Source organism: Schistocerca nitens, chromosome 3 (genome assembly GCF_023898315.1).
Source record: "Schistocerca nitens isolate TAMUIC-IGC-003100 chromosome 3, iqSchNite1.1, whole genome shotgun sequence".
NCBI lineage: Eukaryota > Metazoa > Arthropoda > Insecta > Orthoptera > Acrididae > Schistocerca > Schistocerca nitens.
In genome coordinates, this window is record NC_064616.1 from 227,412,063 (window position 1) to 227,429,458 (window position 17,396).

A 17,396-nucleotide genomic window follows, 5' to 3' on the forward strand; every position below is an offset into this window, starting at 1 on the left:
TATTGCAGCAGATCTAGATTTCATCTGTTACATAGTCATCTTCAGTGCCAAAAACTACAAAACTGGAGAATCAGTAACAAATATAAGCTAGTTGACAAAAGCACTCCGTCTTCAGGCCACGAGTGACCTACCGGCACCATCCGACCGTCGTGTCATCCTCAGTGGTGGATGCGGATAGGATGGTATTCTTGACCGAAGCCTCTACTAATCGGTCGAATAGCTCCTCAATTGGCATCACGAGGCTGAGTGCACCCCTGAAAATGGCAACAGCGCATGGCGGCCTGGATGGTCACCCATCCAAGTGCCGACCATGCTCCACAGCACTTAACGTCGGTGATCTCACGGGAACTGGTGTATCCCCTGCGGCAAGGCCGTTGCCATAAGCTAGTTGATGACACAGTTAGATACCATATAACGACAGGTGACATTAGTCCAAAGTGTCACGTAGTAAACAATATTGGTTGATGTGATTCCGTAGATTTTCCTGGCGTCTTATATGATTACGCTCTTCACGGGTATGCTGCCATATATGATCGTCTTCAGTACACGATATTTCGGCGATCCATCTGGCCGCCAGCTTCAGGTGCAATCGCTGAGACACCATCACGCCGGCACTGAATGAGATGTTCATTCAGTTCCGGCGTGATTGTGTCTCAGCGATCGCACCTGAAGATGGCGGCCAGATTGATCGCCGAAATTTCGTGTACTGAAGACGATCATATCCGGCAGCATACCCGCGAAGAGCATAATCAATATTGGTTGATGTAGAGCAGAGGTAGTCAACTGCTCGGTTGCAGCTAACCAGTCGATCGAGGCTGTTAGTCCAGCCGGCCGTGGGTAGGCAAAAAAAAGTAAGTTTAATGTACCTAACGATAATAGTTATATGTAAAAAGTACATAGAACATACAGCACAATGTAATCACCAACTGCTCTGCTCATAATATTGTGTATAAGTTTTCAGTCGCCATTCTGTCACATTATTTATCCTCTCTTCCATGCAGTAGCTCTGTTTTGTTTACGACACACAATAGAAATAGCCAGGAAGCAAGTGGGACGCAGGGGTGGGGCTGGTGTCTTTCCGTCAGTTGACAACAGGGACCAGCGGAGTTGACATCAGCAGCTACCGGTGTAAATTGACATCAGCAACTACCGGTGTAAATCATTATCAGACTCTTCATCACTCCACATACGCTATGGGTAAGTGATTGAAGAGAACCACTGAACAAACTTCAAATGAAGAAAGAAATACTTTTCATCAAATAAAGTAAGATAATATTTTCAGTATTATTTTACTCGGTAGATCAAGTGAATTACCTACCTACTAAGTCAAATGGGGTGATTTCAGACGGCTTTGAGATTATTTTCGCCAAACTTTCACAGGTTTTGTTAAATTGCCTATGTTTGTTACAGAAGTAGTGGTGTATATGTGTAACGCAATAACCCTACACATCACACCATCTTGTAGAAACGTCTGTTATTTCATAACTTTACACCAAAATCTTGACAACCTTCTACAGCAATTGTCACTTTACCCTAGGCCACCGATGTAATTGACAACTCCAGCTACAATACTTTTTCACCGGCCACAACAATAGAAAGTTTCCATTTCATTATACTGTGTGAACTTTTTACAGTCAGACTGTTTATCAGATAATTAGTAGGTTAACAATCGAGCCAACATACAAGTCGTGGAACGCGGGAAATGCAGTTTCGTGCTTAAAATAAGCAGTGCATGAAGGTAACAGCAACAATTTGGTGCTATGCAGTGGGAGTGAGAAGATAAACCATTCTGTCCGAAATCCCCCCTGTGTTCGAAATCGTCCTTTTTGACCAAAAGTGCAAAGAAATAAAAACTTAGAAATAATTCTCACTCGCTAAGTTTTTGCCATCATTACTAAAATAAATTTAATGCACAGTTAGTAGTAGTATATCTCTACTTTAATTATTATACAAATTATCTTACTGACATTTTATTTTTGTAGATCCTCGAAAAATGTGCTCCAAAGAAATCAAAAACGTATCACTCTCACCAAGAATGGGTACTGGATTATTTCTTTACTATGGTGAAAGAAGACTGTTGCTGCTTAATATACAATACATTTGTGGCCATACTAAAAAAAGGAAATTTAGAGCAACATTTGAACACATTTCATAGTAAATATCAGACAGACTCTTCACACCTGCCAGGTTAGCAGAGAGTGCTAATGCACTTCTTCCTGGACTCGGGTAGGCGTGCCTTCCCCTTTTAGATTTAGGGCCGGTGTGCCGGACAGCCTGGATGTGGTTTTTAGGCTGTTTTCCACATCACACTAGGTGAATAATGGGCTGGTACCCATGTTCCGCCTCAGTTACATGACTCGCAGACATTTGAAAATGTTTGTACTATTTCATGGCTTACACTAGACGCAGACAGCTGGGGTACACTACCTCCATCCGGGGAGTATGGGATGGCGACAGGAAGGGCATCTGGCTATCCTCTGACACTAACATTGGCAAATCCGTAGTAACAGGGCCCACCCCGCATTGAAGTTGAACAAAGGCCCAAGAAAATGATGATAATGATCAGACAGACTCTTCACATAGCAGCAAAATAAAGAAGAGTAAATTGCAAGCATTGGAATCGCCATTATCAGTCGAAGAAAATATGTTTTTGGCATATTGAGCAATGTAAGTCTGCAACTAAAGCTTCTTTCCAAGTTAGTAACAGAATTTCACTGAAGTGCAAACTTTTTTCTGATGGAGAATACATCAAGGAGATTTTTTGAAGAAGTGTCAGCTTCGCTGTTTGTTAATTTCAGAAATAAAAATTAAATTAAAAACTGTTCATGGTTTACAACTGTCTTGAAATACTGTGGTGTGCCATATCGAAACGAAGAGTGAATTCATAAGCAAACAACTACAAAGATATATCGTCCACTGCATTGTTTTTTCGCTACAACTTGACGATCCAACAGATACCACTGCTACCGCACCATTATTTATATTTAATTGGATGGTCGTTGAAGATTTGTCAATGAAAGAACAAGTACTAAAAATGATTTCCTTCAATGGAAAAACTCGTGGCCTTCATATATTCACGGAATTCATAGCATATATTAGCAAGATTAAGCTACCTTTGTAGAAACTCCTACAATGACAGGTAGTCATAATGGTTTTATTTCTATTTGTCACAGAGAGGAAGACTTTTCAGACTTCATTGGCTGCAACTGCATAACTCGTCAACAAGTACAGGCTAGTAAGAGACCAAACAAAAAACATGTAATGGATATCTGTTTCAGGATTGTAAATTCTATAAAAGGAAAATCTCTCCAAAGGCGGCTCTTTAAACAGCAATTAGATGTGAAGGAACCAGATTTGGCATTGCACACTGACGTGAGGTGGTTGAGTCAAAACAAGTTTTTGCAAAGATTTTGAGATCTATTGGACAAAATAATAAAATTTCGTGAAGAGAGAAGTGATTATTGTTAGCAACTGCGAGATTTAGACTGCCGTAATTTAGCATTTTCAGCAGATTTTACCCGAAAACTGAGCACATTAAATCTGGAATCACAAGGCAAGAATAAAACAGTAGCAGAAATGATGAGGTCTATTGCGGCATTCCAAAGTCAAACGGCGCCTATGATAGTTGACATAGAAAAAGAACTTTCAGCTATTTGTAAACATCAAAGATCATGTGGAGAAACATCCTATCTACAGTTTCATTCCTAACAAGGACATGGCAGAAATTAAGGCAACGGTATCAGACTTTGAAATTCGCTTCAGAGAATAGAAAAAAAATGAGAAGTTGGTGGAATTCATCAGTTATCCGTTTAATAATTCCATTTATCATAGTGACATCTATAAAATGGCTAAAAATTGGCAGTTATCTTTGAAATTGACCACATGATACTGCAAAGGAAATTATTACTCTGCACTGTGATATATTTCTAAAAACATTTCCGTCCTTTGATTTAGATTTCTGGGCATTGGTTTCCAACGAGTAATATCCACATTTGAAGATGTGTATCGAACAACTGATGTTCCTGTTTTGGTTCAACATATTTAAGTGAATCAGCATTTTCCTATGTAAAACAAACAAAAAGTAAAATCTGTTATTACTTCACAGATGCTCATACATTGGATTCTTTAAGGTTGGCAATATCCAGCTACAAACATGATTTGATAATCTAGCGGAAGATGATCAGATACAGTGCTCTCATTACTGTTAACAAGAAGTTAATAAGAATAATTTTCAGTTTTATGTTTTCTCTCTTAATAAAAATAAAAATACTACATAACTATACACTGAGCTATACTGTTTCCTTTAAAATTTCAAAAATATGTAAGTGGTAAATGGAACTACGTTTTTTTCAGTAAACAGCAGATCATGGGTATAATCAAGTTGGCCATCCCTGGTGTAGAGCTTACTCAAATCTAACGTGAACTGAAGCCATTGCTTACATGGTTGACAAGAGAGAAAGCGTGATGCCAGAACACTGGCATGCCCTCTATTATGGTGCCTGTGAATAGTTAAATAATAGTAAAGTAACATAATTTTTAAATAAAATTGAATTGTAGTGAACAGTAAAACCACAAGTAATGATTAAACCATGGAAAACAAATCACATGCATGGAGCCATAAGCAGTGATGTACATATAGCTTTCAAAACGGGGGGGGGGGGGGTGTCCATCACTGGACTTTAGGAAGGTAAAGTATATTTTGTCCATAACTTTGTTCACACTGTAAACAGACGCTGTTGTTTACCCCCAATAAAATCAGTCAACTGGAAATTTAAATATATCCCATAAGCACATCAGAATCCACATCACATGCAAGTGAAGGTGCAGGTAAGATTCAAGAATTATATTCACCATAGATCATTTTACAATGATATTGGCTTCATCATACAGGATGTACTAGTACATAAAGAATAATAAAATAAACTAGTGTCAGTACATTGTAGAATACATTTTAAGAATGACAGTGTACAAAATTACACCAGGAAAGCTTCCAAAATTTAATGCAATAAGCTACAGTATAATATAATATAGTATTGTATTGTTTTCTGTGTACACTATGAAATTACACACAGCACACAATAATATGTTTAACTACAGACAACTTTTAAATGCTAATATCCTCCTCAGGCATCTCAAAGAATTCTTTAATGTCATAGAATGGATGATCTGACAGACAGCTGTACCACTTAATTAAAAAAAATTATATCCATAGACTGAACACGAACTGGCAGTTTATTGAACATTTTGAGTGGGTTTACTTTGTGGGAATGTCCTGTTCTTGCTAATCCGTGGCACAGTGTGTCTAAATTACCCTTCGCCCTTTTGTTGTGTTTATGTATTTCCCCTCTGGCAATAAATTCTGAAATATTGATTTTAATATAGAGTACAGACACATAGATGTATAAATTTGTAATTGTGAGTATTCTGAGTCTGGGAAAAAGAGGACAACAGTGCTCCCTATGACCTTTTCTGCATATTATGTGTAAGACTTTTTTTTTTGTAATTTCAAGATGTTCTTGATGTGAGGGGAGTTCCCCCATGTAATAAGACCATATGAGATATTTGACTGGAATAGCCCAAAGTATGTCACCCTAAGGTACTCCAAGCTGACTGCCTCCCTTAGCTTCAAGATGAGGTACGCCACCCAAGATATTTTTTTCACATATGTGATTGACATGTTCCTCCCAATAGAGTTTTGAGTCAATGTGAATACCTAAGAGTGTTACTGACTTGTTGCCTACTTCATTTGATATTCCCATTAAAAGTTGTTGGGTTTTATCAGGATTGCACAGGAGCTTATTGGCTGCAAACCAGTCCATGGCCTTATCAAGTCTTTCTTTTGAAAGACTATTCAGATCTGAAATGTTCTGATGTGGGGTAAGTAGTGTTGTATCATCAGCATAACACTCGATGGGGTGGGCTATGTTTTTAGGTAAGTCATTATTAGCTACAATGAAGAAGAAGGGTCCAAGGATAGATCCCTGTGGTACACCTGTGCTGATTTCCATTACAGAAGAATTTACATTTCTCACTGAAGTGAATTGTTTTCGGTTACTTAAATAAGAATTTATCACAGCTAAAGTGCTCCCTCTCACCCCATAAAACTCTAGTTTCCCCAATAGTACGTCAACAGGAATGCAATCTAAAGCTTTTCTTAGGGCATATAATACCAGTTAGACGATGTTACTGTTTTCAAAAGCTGCTAAGGTTTTGTCAATGATTTCCAAGATGGCCCCTGTTGTGTTTTTCTCCTTGTGGAAATCAAACTGATTGTTATACAGGATATTGTGTTCTTCAAACGAGCTGCTTATTTGTGTGTGTATCAGTGCCTCAAATATCTTAGAGTATATTGGGACAATGGAGACTGGTCTGTAGCTTTGGGGAAGATGTTTGTCCACTTTTTTAAAAACTGGGACAACTTTTGACACATTAAGTGCATCAGGAAAAACTCCAGATTCTACACATTTATTAAAAATAAAAGCTAATGGTTTGGCGATTGAGTGTATTGTCTTTTTAATCATGTTATTTGATAAGAAATAACAGTCCATACTTTTAGAACCTGATAATTTGTATACAGCTTTTATAACATCAGCAGGTGTGACATACCTCCATTGAAATACTGGGTTAACAAGCAGTGGTGTTCCGACAAGGTCCATTGCAGATGAATTTGTTGCTTTAATACTGTTACATATGTCCTTAACTGAGTTTAAAAAGCACTGATTTAATTCCTCAGGTTCAAGCAGAGCTGTTTCTGTGCATTTTGGTGTATTCTCTTTTTTTACTCTTTGCCGTGCTGCCTTGCATTTACTGGGAGCCATTTCTATATTGTTTTCCACTGCTTGCTTTTTTGCCTGAAGAAGTTTTGGTTTGTAGATTTTTTTTGTATTTCAGATATGACCTATGAATGTTCACTCTCTGTTCTGCTCCTTGGTTAGCGGTTTGGTTTAGCATCTGGTACAGCATATGTATGTTTCCTCTAATTTCTGCTAGCTCTTCTGTAAACCATTTCAGACATTTCTTTTTCATATCATTTGGATATCTAATTTTTCTTACTGGTGAGCAAGAATACCATAAATCTGTGTACTTTTTAAAGAAGTTATCAAAGGTAATTTCAGCTTCCCTTTTTCCAGATTGACAATTATATATACAGTCCCAATCTGCACTTCCTAATCTATCAACAAACGTACATATGTACTCTTCCTTTTGCCCTCATAGCATTACTACTTTAGGTTCTTCAATTGTAACTGGCAGCCTCTTACAGAGTGTAAGGAGTAGTGGCTCATGATCTGCAAGTCCACTTCCTGCAAGTCTGACTGTAAAATCTTCCCTGTGGAAATTCGCAACAATATTGCCTATGCAGACATTCTTACATGTGGTACAGTTATTTGTAAAATAGAGATCTAATGATCTTAGCATATTCAAAAATGTCCTAGCAACTGGCCTCTGTGTGTTTGCCATTACTTTGTTGAAATCACCACAGATAGCAATTCTTGTCTTACTCTTCAATATCTTTTTAACTATCAATTCACATTTTCCAATAAACAAATTTACATCACCATCTCGTGACCTATATTGACTAAGTACCACTAAAAAGCACTAATTGATCTAGGAACCTTCTGATAAAAAATATGTATGTAATAAGGTACTTATGGATGACAAAAGAAACAAATCTAAAATTGTAAGTTTTTATATGTTATTAAATTATATAATTAATGGTATTATATAACAAAATATTACAATATTATTATGATACGATTTGTTTATATGTAAGTTTGTGACATGTCATCATTTGGGTATAACTTTAGGTCATAAGTTAGTGTAATTTAATAAATAGCAAAAAAGGTTTTACTTTAAAGTATTTAACCTTTTACATCTTATTGCCAACTTATTTATAATTTGCTTGGAATCTAGTTGCACTGCCAAATCTAAATGAACACTCATTAGAGCAAGAGCAGTAAGGCTGTCATCTTCGATTTTATTTCTGATTTAAGTTTTTAGCCGCAGGTCGCAATAGGCAGTGGAGTGTGAGTGAAATGATGAGAAGCTTTTTTATCAAAGAGAAAAATGTTCATTGCACTAATCAATAGTTTCTATTGCAGTGGCAGGTTTTTAGTCTAAAGTTTTCCAGTGATTGTGCCATATCTGATACACAGAATTACTGTGTTTGCATTTTCACCCAGAAATATTCGTGCTATCTTTTTAAAAATTCCTTTGGCCTGGAGTCATAGTAGTTTCTCAGGGAAAAGAATGTGAATCTCTTCGATCGTTTCTTCATGTGGTTTAAAACGAGCATTGAGTTCTGTAATCACATGTTCAATAAAAGGCTAGAAAACGATTCGGCGGTAATACATTTTGGCAGTTTGTCCTGGGTTTGTCTTCCAGTCAATCTCGGAGCAACTGTCACTTGGACCTTTCTGTTTTGCGAGTTCGAAAATGATTGAGAAATGACTTTCATTCCGAATATTTTGCAAAGTAGTTTTTATTGTTTTCGCTTAACTTCAAGTGCTGGTGAAGTCCACAATGACCTCCTGCATTGCTCTGTGAGAAAACCTTTCTTAATACAGCTAACGACACAGTAAACTGGCTGTTTTCTAAGGTGTTCTGCAGTTGGTCTGCTTGAGTGGCGACATCTGTACTAGCAGCGTCTTGAAGTGTCTCAAGCGTCGCATGTATTATTGGAAGCATTTCTGCAAACCTTTGAACAGCCAAATGATTTTCAGTCCACCGCATCTCAAAAAGGGACGTAAGCGTCGAATGAGAAGAGTTAATTGTTCTGCAGTTTTCTTCAAAATGTTGTCACTAAGTGGATGAATTGCGCTTTTGGGCATCATTCTGCAAGTATTGTTGTCACACTTACAACAAGCCGCTCATCACTGCAGCGCCATCAAAGCCTTGCCCAATAAATTTATTCATATACAAGTTATAAGATACGAGGTGCGTTGTAATCGTTGTTGCCAGTGATTGAGCAGAAACATCTTGTATGTAGATAAATTCAAGAAAATCCCCCTGGTGATCGATTTTACAGATAAGGAATCTACATATCATAAACTCAACACTAGTTCCTCTCATCGTGCCATGTCTCCTATTTCATCAGCCAGTACAGTAAAAAAACTGCTTCTTTGCCCGTTTTAAGGACTTCTGATTGAATGGCATTACCACAAAGTTCAATAATTTCATTTTGAATTCCTGAAGAGGTATCCTGAGTGTTGGGACGATCTGTGGGTCACCCCACTCTGCATGTTGCCAGATTTATTCAAGATGGTGGATCCAAGATGACAGCTACAAATGTGGCAATGTCGTAGTGATGTCATGGAGGGAATTTCAAATTTTGGTGGGAAAAGAGGTCAGTTGAGCTCCCTCCACTAACCTAACTCAGTCCGCTCCCCTCTCCTGCCTCCTCCCCTCCTCTCCATTCTCCATCAGGAAATTGGTGGGAAAAGGACTCAGTCTGTGCTGGGCTGTCGGATACAATGGACATAAGTATTTGTTATGCATTGTTTATTTAAACAATTTGGTTTGTCATTGGCAGTAGCTCCTCCAATGTGTTCACCTTGAGGTCTGGAGTCCAACTGACTTAGTTCACAACACCATTACCAGAGGGCGCTGTTGGCCCTTCCTCCCTCCCTCCCCTCCCTTCCCTTCCTGTAACATAATCCATGTGTCTAGCTGCTGGACTGGGAGGACACATATAATTGTTTACTGTGTGTACTATGTGTTCAATGGATGAGATGTCTGTGCTGCAGAAGGATGAGTTCGATGGGTATGTTAGCTGTAGTCATGCAGCTGAGGACTGTGTCTGTAGCCACCTACACAATGTCTGGAAAGGAATTATGTTTGGTGAATGTATGAAGGAGATGAATACCCTTCATCAAATAATGAAGATGTAGCAGGATAGGGCTAAGTTACACTTCATAACTCATGCTGATAAATGTGTGTTCTGTAACTGCAGATCATTCGATGAAAATCTAGTCAGTCTTCCGAAGTGCAAGAGGCAAGACATTCACCCTGGAGTCTCCACATCTGCTGGTAGAGGCCATGCACTGGAACGTCGTAGCTGCAGGGCGGCTGCACTAAGTGCTCCCTGTTCCATTGGAAATACCCACAGCCTTCCTCTTCTCATCCCTGGTGCACGGATACTTCTTTTCATTGAACACAGACTGTTTCAGGAATTAGTACATCTGGTGTTAAAGCAACGTGCACAATATTCTCACATACTGTACATAACTTGAAGATGCCAAAGGAACTAAATGTACCACTGCACAAAGAGAGAGAGAGAGAGCTATGCAGATGACACAAGAATATTTAAACAATTTGTGATGTAATTACACGTATTATTCCGAGGAATACCACCACCACCGCACTTGAATATGGACTGTAAAAAAAAGATCGCAGCACACTTGTGAAGCCATCCCTGAGACACTTTGTGCCCTTTTGTGGGAAATGCCACAGCCTTCCCTTGTCTTTGAGCAGAACCTGCTTCAGGAGTTACTAAACCCAATTGAATATGTCTCTAAATACATTTTCAAAAAGATCGCTGCACAGTAGTTTGCTTCAGTTTTGCGATGTACACAGCCACACTTGAACACAGACTCTAAAAAGATAGCTGCACACTTGTGAAACCTGCCTGAGACACCTCACATGCTTTTGTGGGAATTAGATCCGACACCCGATATCAACTGAAATATACTATTTTACACATCAAAGCGACGATATTTGGAAGTCGAAATAAATATCTCTATGTAACTCTAAAAACTGGACACTCACCGCTTTTCGAGTTTTCGCTGCTTGTTTGAAGGCACTGAAAGAGAGAGAAATTTCTGAGTCCTACAGCTGCTGTGGTGTTCATGATTTTTCTGAAATGTTGAGTGGTCTTAGCTTATGTTTGCTGCTGGAATCAGGGATGTTATTTTCCTTTTTCCTCACTTCTCGAAGCACACACTGGTGTTTAAGTACAGATGGGAAAACCAGAACAGTTACCAGTTCATGACATATTTCGAATCCCACAACAGATCATGAAAATAGCACAAACAGAATTCGAAGCAGTGTCCTAAAGACGAGAAAAATGGCTGATATTTTCGGTGAATTTTCGATGTCCTATGGTTCTGGTCTAGAGATACTCTAAAGCCACCACAGTGGGGGGTGGGGGTGGGGGGGGGCAGCATCCCGCCTGTCCAGACCAAAGGAGGATGGTCTGCTTGGACTTATCTCTGAACACTCAAACAAACAAAGAAGACTTCACACGACTCTCAGAAGTCATGAAACTTTTCATAGATACCTAGCCCCTCTTTTGTTCAAACCAATCTGTAGAGGCTCCTGTGCCCTGCACAAAGGATGTCTTGTGACTCTTACATCGTGGGACTTCCCGTGAATTGAGCATTCTGATTGGTTCCTGCTGAATTCACCAGCCAAACTGCTGTCGCTACATGTGATGGAGCACTGTCTGCCATTTTCTGTAGACGGACAAATTACGAGACTTTGAGCAGCAAAACTGTTTTGTACAGATCGAGAAAACATACAGAAATCATATTGCATTGACAGTTAAACCCTGCAAAAGTGGTCTAGAGATCTTGAAATATACAAACTATCGCCAAAAACGTTTCCTCAATTACACTGCTCTGCTCCTGTTGAGGAAAGCTTGAATTTTTCGGAGTGAAACCGCTCTCTAACCGGGCTATATCACCACAAACGATTGTATCTCCATACAGTATCGATGTAGTAAACACAATCCGTATCCTGCACCATAAAAAATTGTCACTTCTGCATCCTGCATGCAGCTATCGACCACCAAACACTCGTACATATACCGCGAATACAGACCGATCACAAAAACATAAGCATATTCATCGTATATGTAGTTGCAGCACTAGATATTTCCCACAAGGTTGTTCGGCCATCCACCGCGGTCAACTACCACAAGATAACTGCCTGCCGCACACGCTGGTCTCATGCGCAATCAGAGCTCCCTCCACAGATAGTGCTCACTCTCTGAACTAGTGTACACATGCTGGGCTAGTTCCTCTGGCACAAAGGCATTATTGTTTCCAGTCCTGACTTGCTTACTTGCTTGCTGCCATGCTTTCTACAGCCGTCTGCAGACCATGGGATTACAAGAACATATGTAGTTTCCCATGGTTTGCCAGAATGTCACACAATTTTTGCGATAGTTCTCGATATTAGCCGCTTAGCAGTATGCTACGGATCGCTTGCACAGTGTAATTACCAAGATAAAGAGTGGAATTATATCTCTGGAAACCTAAAACTTTAGCGAGGTGCTACATGCTGCAAAACACTAAGTAACTAGAAACGTAGCTCATCTGTGAAGCTCCTTACGTGGAAACTCGAAAAAAATAGATGAGACTGGTAATTCCACTTGTATTTTTTAACGAATACCTATGTCAATGATATAACAGATTTCAAATCATCCTTGTACTTTACAAAATCAACTAAGGCGCTTCGCATGTCTGGAGAAGCAGCAAATGTTTCTTCCACCTGTTTTTCACGCACTAGAGGCACACAGCACGCACCACAACTGATGTTCTCTCAACCAAATAAAGAAGCATGCAACCAGTCAGTCTGCATGGGAAGGAATAATTTTCCAGTGCAAACGCATGTCCATATTGGATCTTCTCAGATTTCCATGGAGAACATACGTGATCATGAAGGCTGCCCAACACATACTGAGTATTGGTTTACTATTCACCTGCTTAGAGGGCGACACAGGTCAGGTGCATTCTTGTACTCTAACCTCTCCAGTCTGGGCAGCTCCCACCATAAGCCAAAAATGTCAATAAATCTGGCCACAGGCTAACTTGGCCACAGGCCCCCAGCACCCAGTCAGAATCGTCCTAGGAAACCAGCCACATATTAATCACTGTACTTACAATTAAATATTAACGACTGCCGCCTCAATCTGAAGACATTCAACAATGAGCAAAGTATCGGAAATACTGCTTCATGACGACAGTGGCTGTGGAAATACAAATATCCATATTTTTCCTATGACTGGATATAATTTTCAGCGTAAAAGAATATTTCATCCCTTTACAGCTATCGATGTGTTGAAATCACTGTTTTTCATATCAAATCCATACCTTCCTTAAGACAGTCTATTTCTTTGCACGTATCAGAACACTGATCACAGTCCACATACTTTATAAGCCTGCTGATCACAGTGAATCTCTCACACACACCCTACTAAGTATAATACTTCGCCAGTAACTGAATGCTGGTGACACCAAACAATACTGAGCGAAAATCCGTGATGAATGGACATGTCTCATTTGTTTTTCTTGCGAGTGCTACGTATGTGTCTTACGAAGAGAGATGTAACCGTCGTATAAGCGACCAGCTGTTAAAATCACGATTGTAATGATTATGTTAGTACCACCCTTCATAAAAAGTGGTCTTGGTTCTACCAGCATATACAAGTATCACTAACAATATCCGTGTTAAAAACTATACAAGCTTTATAAATCGAGATATGGCACTGCGTCTGAATGAAGTGGTTTTCCACACAAATACCGTGACATGGAATACAGACAGTGATTGCTAGGGTGTTTATTAACAGACAAAAGGTGCGGGTGCATGTCGCCAGCGGTGTAAGCTTGTAATAAAATCACCGAATTCAGAACGTAATTCGGCTAAGGAATGTTGTATAAAGCAGGTATTTGCAACTCCCTCATGCCGCCGCTACATATTTCTCACGCTAGCAAACTGTATTTGTAACACATTCTATCCCAATGCCTTATCAGAGGGTCTGCGATATACCCACTGCACATAATAGGCGAGGGAAGTTGATGGTTGATTGAGAATGACCACATAGAGTAGATGGTGTGCTATCAATTTAAAAAATGCAACATTGGATTGAGGTCATAAAAAATGTACAAAATCCTATGACCAATACACAGATGTGGAATCATGTCTTTCCGTTCAACCACACACCCGCATTTGTTTGTATGGAGATATCTTTTAATGATTACGGTCACTAGTGCATCATATTGGTGGCACTCTCATATCTCGAAACGAGTCACCTTTTTTTTGGAACTATCTGTTTTAGTAAAACTCTAACATAGTTTTTTAGACATTCCCTTTGTATCTTGTAACTGTTCCTCGGTCTCCGCCGCCCCCCCTCCCCCCTGTCCCTGCAGCTCTTTCCATATGATCGTACCAATTTAAGTTGGAACGAGCAGTTGGTGAGCACTATAGCTACCATCTTCTTAACCCATATAGAAACCGGGTGAATTGAGTTAATGCGAGAGTACCATGTTTTGACCACTCGGTGGACATGGGAACATGTCATAGCTCTGCTAACTGTTTGCAATGTGTAATGCCATTGCCAAACAAAGCTTTCTCCTGCAACACGAGGTAGCAGTGGAAAAAGACTGTACAAGCAGTTATAGGAACTGGGAGAAGGACAAGGATTTTGCCACTGCATTGCAATGTGTGTCCAACCTACACAGAGGTACAGCAGTCTGAAGGAGATATGTGTGTCTCACAGTGCATTCATGTCCATCACCCAAACATTCTCTCTATCGTCGTTATTTTGTACCATCTGACCGAAAAGAAAATCATGAACTATAAAAACTCCACTATCATCTGGTAGAGAACTCGATAAGGTATTACCACATCCCTCTCTTCTGATATATATCGAAAACAAATACCATCTGTGTGCTGGCATTGAGCATATGTGGCGGTCCTATTAAATATACAGGTATTGATCCCCTGTATGAGAACCATACCTCACAGACTATCAGCTGCAAGAGATGGTCCTTGTTTTGTTATTTGACACTTTCTTTTTTTTTTGCTGCTGTAAAAAATCCAAGCAGTGTATGACTACGGATTTGCACAACACCATGCATTTTGTTTTTTCCACCATGACTTTCAGGTCTGTGTCAGGTTCTGAACTGAAATTAACACGATTTCATTCACTGGCTCTGACTGATAGCTGGATATTTCATGGTGTGAATTATGCTGCTGCACTCACATCACACACACACACAGGATGATAAAAATAAAAGACAGTGGAAACATATGGAAGCTGGAAGAGTTTTGCAGCATTGTAGAGCATTTCCAAACAGCTGTCCAAAGATGGCTGACGACTTCTACATTTAAACTCATCTTTCACAGTGATGGGATAGCTGATGTCTCGGTGTACTGTCTCAATTGATTCCTCATATTGCAGTAACTGTTTCAGTGCTAGTCATCCACCAAGACTCTTTCTCTGTCTCAAACAAGCAAACAAGTGATGTCAGTCAATCATTATGTGGTAATCAACAGCATACTGGGGGACAGATTGGATGGAAAAGACACCATCGATGTAATATGCATCACACTTGATAATGCGATCAGTTTTGACAATTTTACTAGTTTTTCCGTAATTTCAACGCCGACCAGTGACACAGTTGCATGCTTCCCAATTTCTGTATCATCGCTAAACTACCCCTCTGCTACCTTGTGTATACCATATACTACATTGCCAATGTAGATAGATGACTGTGAAGTATGTCCTTCATTGTTAATTCTCTAACATATAAACCAAAGTATGCCGGACAGTGTCCTATACCGATCTATATATTTGTACCACTTTGATCATAAAGCATAATTTATTATTACGATTGCCCATCTTTCACTATATGGATGGCAGCCACAGAGAATTCTCACACCCTTAGGACAAAGTTACAGATTAAAAGATCATCTCGCATTGTCTTTCACCAACCCTCAATACAACACTGCCAACAATTTAATTTGCAGCTGACCAGAAGTAGACTGCTACATTCTGTGTCTTGTGAAGGAACAGAGTGAGCCGAGTCCTTAACTGCTGTTCAGCAAAGACTGTTCTGCACCCATCCAAGTGCACAAAATCTCTCCAGATATGTGGATGTTAAGGAAATTAGCACCCCTTATCAGCGTGTAGTAGATATGAAAACATTGTGATGATATAACAGACAGTTAAGAAGAAGAAAACGTGTGGTTTTATGCATGATGAAGCTTCAGACAGATGGAGTTTGAAGCATATTACGTATATCAATTGCTTTCAATTCTAAAGTATTGTTCTAGTGTGTGAGTTCACTACCAAGAAGGTATTGCTAAGAGACAGAAATGAGCGAAGAGCATAAACACATGCACTCTAATGCAGGACATAAATGTCCAGCATCTGACATACATCTTCTATCTGACATACATCTTCTATGTCACTCACTATGGTGACCAACTGTAAGAAGATAAAACTACTTCCTTCTATACTAAAGAAAAAACACGTACAGTCTTTGTCATACAAGCACGGTATAACTTTCCAGAGGTGTATAGCGTTCACTGTTTACATCCGATCACAGTTCAGAAATTATACTATGATTGCATCAGTTCTGTATGAAATGATCGTCATTGACGGAGAATGCCTCTTACAAGGAAACAGATAAATGCATAGCAGTAGCACTGACATGTGCAATTGCACACCATGCTACCACCAACTCCATAAACAGGAAATCTCTCAGGCAGATGTATACATGAGGATTGCAGTACCTCACAAACACCTGCCACTAACTTAGAATCACCATAGTTATGAAACTGAAGCCTTTATTTTATAACTCAAGATGTGGGAGGGAAATGGAATACCTCACATAGCTCTTCGTTTATCTAGAGGAGGGTGCTGAAACAGAATGGACATGTTTTATCGTAATCCCACCTGAGGTTGAAGTCCTCTGATGACTGATGGGTCTCCTGTTAAGGAACATAGGTAGATAGTGTTCTAAGTCATCCGTACAAAGAACACGCAATTGTGTAGCAGTCGAATACATGTTATGCCACAAAACTGATACACCCCGATGAAACAACGGAAAAATGGTCAAATTGACCTGTTTCAACAAGTCCCTCTCTCACTAGAATACTTCATCGGTTTACCACGTTGCAAGCACCTCTCAACCGATCACTCCATCACTTTCTATCATCCTTTAAGGTAGATGCAAGCCAGTTTAGAGGCAGATGACTCTCTTTCTTCCAGGAATACATCAAAGATAGCAGTCAACTCGCATGTGTCACTATTACCTCAATAGACATACAGTAAAATGTTGCCATACAATAACTGTTTGTTAGCTGACACTGCAAGGTTGTGATTGGCGGAGACTACCGTGACGCTCATTGTAAATACTGTTTGCTATGGTTTAAAACATCTAATCAGTCCTGCAGAGGATCAAACATGCTATTCATTCTACAGTTTTATATTGCAGTCGCACAGCGCGTCATGCAACGCTGTTTAGCTAAGGATAACTAAGGACATTTTATAAAAATCTGTAAGGTGGTTGCCGATAACTTTGGGGTCACATTTGGGCTTGTGATCCGGCATATTACTCTACATTTGGTGGTGAATCACGTTAAATATTCTATTCCAGCCGTCGTATCGC

The 17,396-nt window shown here is 39.5% G+C and overlaps 1 protein-coding gene across 4 annotated transcripts in view; it reads left to right on the forward strand.

Annotated features, from left to right (window-relative positions):
- Window positions 1-17,396, forward strand: part of LOC126248192 (uncharacterized) — a 127,683-nt gene that overhangs the window by 95,632 nt on the left and 14,655 nt on the right. For 2 of the 4 annotated variants that reach the window (XM_049948969.1, XM_049948968.1), the window contains exon 5: window positions 1,983-2,195. The exons of 1 other annotated variant lie outside the window; for it this stretch is intronic. In XM_049948969.1, coding sequence (XP_049804926.1) covers window positions 1,983-2,067 — 85 coding nt within the window. In that variant the 3' untranslated portion in view covers window positions 2,068-2,195. Of the gene's footprint in view, window positions 1-1,982; window positions 2,196-4,353; window positions 4,424-17,396 lie in introns of those variants that run through there. One more of the 4 variants, XM_049948970.1, reaches the window with a different exon arrangement.